General features: G+C 45.5%; 2 protein-coding genes across 2 annotated transcripts in view; one reads left to right on the forward strand and one right to left on the reverse strand.

Moving 5' to 3' along the window:
• Positions 1 to 6: 6 nt before the first annotated feature.
• On the forward strand, positions 7 to 2049 carry DFFB (DNA fragmentation factor subunit beta). The gene is made up of 4 exons (XM_026862546.1): positions 7 to 92; positions 782 to 861; positions 1023 to 1193; positions 1357 to 2049. The coding sequence occupies exons 2-4, from the start codon at positions 817 to 819 to the stop codon at positions 1507 to 1509; spliced, it is 369 nt and encodes a 122-aa protein (XP_026718347.1). The 5' UTR covers positions 7 to 92; positions 782 to 816; the 3' UTR covers positions 1510 to 2049.
• A 130-nt stretch (positions 2050 to 2179) lies between these two features.
• The window catches only part of C21H1orf174 (chromosome 21 C1orf174 homolog), a 4660-nt gene continuing 219 nt past the window's right edge, over positions 2180 to 6620 (reverse strand). The window contains exons 2-3 of the mRNA XM_026862960.1: positions 5815 to 6309; positions 2180 to 5038 (exon numbers count right to left, since the gene is read on the reverse strand). Coding sequence (XP_026718761.1) covers positions 4931 to 5038; positions 5815 to 6309 — 603 coding nt within the window. The 3' untranslated portion in view covers positions 2180 to 4930. The remainder of the gene's footprint in view (positions 5039 to 5814; positions 6310 to 6620) is intronic.

Consider the following 6620-nt stretch of genomic DNA (forward strand, 5'->3'; position numbering starts at 1 on the left):
CCAGAGGCAGAAGCTGCTGGCCGATCTCCTGCACAACCTGAGCGAGAACATCCTGGCCGAGGACAGGCAGGAGGACGGGAGGTGGTTCGAAGGTAGTTCTGCCGCCCGGGGGGGCCGCCGGGGCCCTTCTGCCAATTTTACTGTGCTTGAGGAAAAGCGTAAAAATAAATCCGGGAGCCCTCCTGGCTGGTGCGAGGCGGTACCTGGCCGGGGGATTAGCTACCGCTTACGTGAGGCCATGTTTTTAAGTTTCTTTAAAATACGTGCATGTTTAGTATCAGAAAATGGTAAAAACCCCAATGATCCCTATTGTCTATCCAAGATCGGTCAGGAATACATTTTTCCTCGTTAACGTAGATCTGCATTTACAATCTTATAGCAGTTTGCTAATAATATATCGATAGCTGGCACGTATCAGCCAGCTCAGCTTTATGTTTTATTTATACTTCCTTTGCAAGATCCCCCTCCCATTCCAAGTCCTTGCTGCAGTTCTTCCTGAACAATCTGGTTTTCTTTTAATAATCTTGTAGCGTTCTGTGTGTGTGCACAATAAGGAGAAACGTTTAACAACTATAATATCAGCTACTGCTCTCGCAGCAGATGCTCTGCGTGGTCCTTTTAAGTGCTAACAGCAGGGTAGTCTTGAACCAGTAAAATAAAAATGGGAAAGGAAAAAAAAAAATCTGTGCATACTGAGTTTGTGAAAAGAAGGGATAAATACCCAGCCAGGCAGAGGCACAGCACTAAGTACCAAGTTCCAACACAGTCTAAATCCCTTCAGGTCTAGAGTCTCGTTTCAAGAACAAATCAAGCTACATGCGATACAGTTGTGAAAGCAGAATACGAAGCTACATGAAAGAGGTAAAAGTTTCTGTTAAAATTACTTATTTTCAAGGTAATTCTGTGACCACATATGTATAGAATGCTTTTACAGCGCAATGAACTGATTGTAAAAAGAGAGCCTCAGGCTGCTACAGCCACCAAGGAATGATTGATTGTTGGGTTTTTTCCCCCCCCTCTAGGTTAGTAGTTCTATTTCAACTGTTCATCCTACAGCAAGAGATGCGTACAAAAGGATCATTGACCTGATGTCAGATAAACTGAGATCTGTGAAATACAACGGGTGCTACTTTGACAGGAGAGAGGAGGAGGCAGTCCGGCTGTGCACTGCGGAGGGGTGGTTCTCGTGTCAGGTAAGTTCAGCCCTTTCTAAAGCAGTGTTGGTCCCAGCAAGCCGTGGCCGACCTGTATGACATCAGAGGAAGGAAACGGTCCCTTGGAAGCTGGTGTGGGTCTGTCGTTGGCTGCCTGGGGGAGGAGCAGTACGCCTGTGCCTGCAGCTGTCTTGTTTTCCAGGGACCTTTCGACAGAGACGACTGCCCCTCTAAGCACTCCATCAACCCCTACAGTAACAGGGAGAGCAGAATCCTCTTCAGTACCTGGAATCTCGATCACGTGTACGTACAAAGCAGTCATCCAGACTTACCAGTTTCATGCCCTTCGTCTTAGGCAGGAAAGGTGCAGCCATCAAGTCCTTACCCCCCCGCTGCGCAGTTAGTGCGTGGTGATAAAAGATGCTCGGGTGCTGCAGCTGTTCCTGGGAACATAAAATCCCCAAGACAGATGATAATGCTGTCTCATTAGTTGCTCTGCTTCCGTTCAGATTTTCTTTGTATGGAAACATACCCCTCCTCACCACATCACCCTTTGTAAAGACTCCTCTGGAGCAGAAACCCACAGACCCATTTTTCAGGCGTTGAGCGCTTGTGAGGCAAACAGGATTTGCTTAATCTAATTTCCTCAGAAAAAAAAAATGTAAACCTAGTTATGGCGAAAGAATTCAAATTCTGCCTGGCTCTAAAAGGAAGATGGGGACTTGATTATTATGAAAAGCTTTTGATGGCAATATTGTTTTCTCCTTTGTGTCCTGAAGAATAGAGAAGAAGCGTGCTGTCGTCCCAGAACTGGCAGAAGCGGTCAAAACGCGAGGTGAACGAGAAGTGAACTGGGAATACTTCTATCAGCTGCTCTTTACCGTGGACAATTTAAAACTTGTGCATATTGCTTGCCATAAGAAAACCAATCATAATCTCAGCTGTGACAAAACTAAAATTTACAGAAAAAGGAAGCAAAACCACAAGATTTCGTAGTGCTATCTCTGGAAGTGACTTCTGCTTTCTTTTGAAGTCACGTCACAGGGTATCATTTTTAAATAGCTCTGGTTTCTTAGACAAACTTATTTAGGAGTCCCTGGCAAAAGAGGCTTGCAAGTAAATCAGCTGCACTCTCACATGTATGTTCCTATCACGCCTAATTCTGCTCTCCTGCCTTCTGACTACGAGCCTTCCTTAGATCACACTGCCATGAAGTACAGCTGTGAGAGTGTAAACACGAGGCCAGAGGCTGCCAGGGATGATGCCCTCCCATCCTCCTTGCCATGACAAACGTAGGCCCAAAACCACCGTGCACAGCAACAAAACTTAGACCAAAGACTTCTTAGAAGCTCCTCTGGGGGGACTTGTAGATTTGTATTTCTCTGAATATGAAGCCAAAGGAAGAATACTTCAGGATAATTCTGCTCTGTGCCTTTTCCAGGGAGCCAAGGGCTGTATCTTGGCTGTGCCAAAGGACGATTCAGGGGCAGAGCCGCTGGCTCTTCTGTACCAAAATACCTGCACCCAGCCCCGGCCCCTCTCCTGCTGCTCGTCTCTTAGAGGAGCAAGGCCACAGCATAGCTTTGCTTTTGCCACCTTATTCTTTGTCATCTTTCCCATTGATTTCTTTCCTTTCAAAGTCTCTGCCTCTTTTGCTTGAAGCAGTACAAGCAACATTACTGTATAAAAATCATGTTTACCTGGTGCTTTAGAGGATATTGCTTTTGCAAAACACTTCTACCTCAGGTAACAAAATACAAATAAATCAATTTTTACTTGAATTTTGTTTTTAAAATACCAGCTGAACTTTTAGGGGACTGTCAGTGTGAACAAGGCCAGGTTTTTTTTTTTAAATAAAAAAATTGCCACCATCTTTCTGTGTATGTATGTGGAGGCAGAGGCACAGGAGTAGTTAATCAGGTGTAAAGACAGTGTGGCCAGTACAAACTGGAAAGACTGAGCGCAGGGAGCTGTGTCTGCGGATGGAGCACCAGTTACTGCTCTCAATAACTTCACCTGGAGGGAAGAGCTCTTGTCACCCCTGCTGTCACTGGGGCTCCTACGGGGGCAAATCCAGGCAGTCCCCACAGAACTGCACTAAGGCAGCGTTGCTGTGTGAGCCACAACTGAGCAGTCTTAGAAATGCAGGAGCTTTGCTACGGAGAGTGTTAATTCACTTCTAAACAAACTCAGTCCCCCTCCCAGACGCTTCAATAGGAAAAGTAAGCTGGCGCATTTTAACACGGGGTTCTGAGTACCAGTGCACGGAATCGATCCTTGCAGCTGCCTGGCTGAACACCCCCAGCAGGAGCCAGGATGGAAACGTGCTCCGTGCTGCTTAGACATCAGGGGAAGCATCGCAGCTCGGCTTCTGATGACAAACACGATGTCGTCTGTACGGCCTGCTTCCTGCCAACTGAAAATCCCCGTTTTACACAGTGCTGAAACTAAAGTGAGTGTGTGTGAAGACGTTTGCTAGAAAGAGACGGTAGCAAATACGGCATTTGAGGAAAGCTGGGAGAGCTACTTCAAGATGGAGTTGTGCTGAAAACCATGAATATGCTATTAAAAAATTAGATTTTTCTGTGTTACAGAATTAGAGTGAAAAGGAGCCAAGAAATATCGTTGACAGAAACAATGCATCAGCTGGAGTGGAAATGTGAATAAATTAACATGTCATGCATATGCAATTTGTTTGGCTTACAACTTTTGAGTGTTTAACAGGCTATAGCTGTAGAAATTAATATTTATTTAAACCGTCTGCTGATAACATTTTATATTTTTAGAAACGTAGAAGAAACTATTTTCAACAATAAAGATGTGGAAGCTTATTGCATAATCACACTTTCAAAGAAGTATTATAAACATTGGGTGAGTTAACAGTTCCTGAAACCACCAGAGGTTGCTCATTATTTTCTAAAAATGAAGGCCAAAATAACAGATTGGGTGGACTATCCCGTATCCTCAGCCATCAGTACTCGTTCGTGTACTGAGTCCTGCAGAGAGATTTTATTCCTCCTTTATCACCACCAGTGTATTTGTTTACAAGTTTCCTATTCCTAACTCTTGGCAGTTAATTGAAAATACTGCATGAGCTGTGTTACACAACTGTTAGAACAGGCAGAGCTCCTGGCAGGCCTGGGGGAAGCGGGAAGCAGTCAGCTTCACGTGGTGGGGGTGGTTCAGAGAACTGACGTGCAATAAAAATGTATTTAACTTCAGAGATTGACACCGCTGAACCCACACTGACATCCACGTGCTTGGCTTTGCCAGCAGAGCTGCATTGCAGAGGTGTAATTGTTTCTGCTTGAGATGCAAACAAAGTGACACAAGTGATGGGGTAGGGGCTGGGTGGACAACTGGCTGCATTACTATCTGGGTGCCACAGTGGCTGCCATCACAGAATTGAAAGGACTTTGCTCTTAAAATGCTTGTCTTGGCTATTTAAGAAAAAAAAAAAAAAGGACACAAAGTGTTCACTCCAGATATGGGCTCAAATTTATAAAAAAGGCAGTAAGAACTTCTATTTTCCCTGTTTTCTTCCTAAATATAAGTGGTAAAACTATAAACTACAATTTATTTCCAAATCACTGAAAATTCAGTCAGTCTTTGCTCCAGATAACTGTGGGGGAAAACTCTATCTCCCAGTTGCAGAAAAACAAACTCTACTGGTTCTGAGAAAAGGCAAACACAGACACCTTCTGTTAGTGCCACAGCCAACCATCATACGTGGTTGCAAAGAAAAAAAAAAGGTTTAACTTGTTTACAGTTTGTTGTTAGACAACATCCTCTTCCTCCTCCTCATCTTCCTTTGCAATGAAATGCAGCTTTCTGAATTCTCGCCTGCTCATCATTGTGCTTGGGAGTGCAACTGGTGGGAGATCCTTTAAGAAAAAAAAGAGAAAATCGTTAAGGGAAGTCTGGTGCAACAAATGGCAGACCTCCTACCTCCCCTCCAGGTCACAGCCCTCCACACCTGATGCATCAGGCACCAACACAACACGCCTCTTCACTTGGAAGCGCTGGCGTAAAGCCGTGGCTAGAGCAGGGCTGGCGTAAAGCCGTGGCTAGAGCAGGGCTGGCGTAAAGCCGTGGCTAGAGCAGGGCTGGCGTAAAGCCGTGGCTAGAGCAGGGCTGGGCTGGCGTAAAGCCGTGGCTAGAGCAGGGCTGGCGTAAAGCCGTGGCTAGAGCAGGGCTTGCCTGAACCAGTCCCAGCAGGGGGCCAAAGCAGGGGGCTGGCATTCCTGCTGGCTTCAGAAGGTTCAGGGAGCCTGAAGCGCTCCACAAGTGAATCCCCCCTGCTCCCGCTCAAACCATGACCCCTGCTAATGACCAGAAACATTTCCATTCCAAAGAATTACAAAAGCCACGATTAAGAACAAATGTCCAGTGAAAAACTATTTTGACAGAACACTGTATAAGTATCTGTCTTAAAGAATTGGAATAATTAAGACAGATTTCACATCTGAAATTAACTTGCCTTGGCAATTTAATCTCTTGAGACAATTCTATCTAGGGGGCTCAGGGATACAACTCCAGGTATCTGCCAATACTGGTCAAGCTTGCCAACAGTTCTGAGTCTAGCCCACTTTGGTTTGAAGATGTGAGACCGATGCGGGACAGAACTGAATCTGTAGAGCGAACAGTGTCATCCTTTTACCTGTATGAACTGGACATCTCCAAAGAAGCGATCCACTGGCATCGGCTGGTTGCTGTCTTCATCCAAGAAAGCGCTATTGTCTAGCTGTATCCTCTTCCTCGGGAGATCCTCCACGCTAGACCCACCTGAAAGCACACTCTCACAGCTGCTCTCCTCCTCACTGCTGACTTCACTGTGCGCGTTTTTATCACCGTCCGTTTCTGATGGAGCGCTGCTCGATTTCACTGCGTGTGGTTTGAGAGAAATACTACGTTCCTCCTCCTGTTTGTCTTCATTAGTCTCTGAAATGCTTTCACCTTTTTTCTGCTGAATTATACCGCAGCCTCCTAGACCTTCTGAACATAGATCCCCTTCAGATGTTTTAGGCGTTTCCCCCAAGGCAGCAAGGTTTTCACTTCCACATGTAAGTCCTTCTAGTTCTGATTTTACTAGACTCCTTTTTTCACATTTTAGCCTCTTTGAGGGTCGTCTGTCAGCCACTTTGCGTGAAGAACACTGTTAGGAAAAAAAACACAAAAAACAAAAACCAAACCACAAAGCTGACTTGAAATAAGGAAAAATAAAATCACCGTATCTTTTTAGCTGCAAGGCTGGCTATGGAACCTTGATCCAAAGCAGCACAGCTAAGAAAAATGATTAGTAGGAAATGCACATGAAAAGAAGAAAGGAGGAGCAGAGAGCATCACCGCAACGTGCAGTCCACCCCCAGGGGAAAGCTACTGCTCAAAGCACAAAGCAGCACAGGACACGGCTGATGACTGTTTTCCAGGGGATGCTGTGGATGGCAGCTGAGGTGCGGAACGGGC

Source organism: Athene cunicularia, assembly GCF_003259725.1.
Source record: "Athene cunicularia isolate RWA chromosome 21 unlocalized genomic scaffold, athCun1 chr21_part1, whole genome shotgun sequence".
Classification (NCBI taxonomy): domain Eukaryota; kingdom Metazoa; phylum Chordata; class Aves; order Strigiformes; family Strigidae; genus Athene; species Athene cunicularia.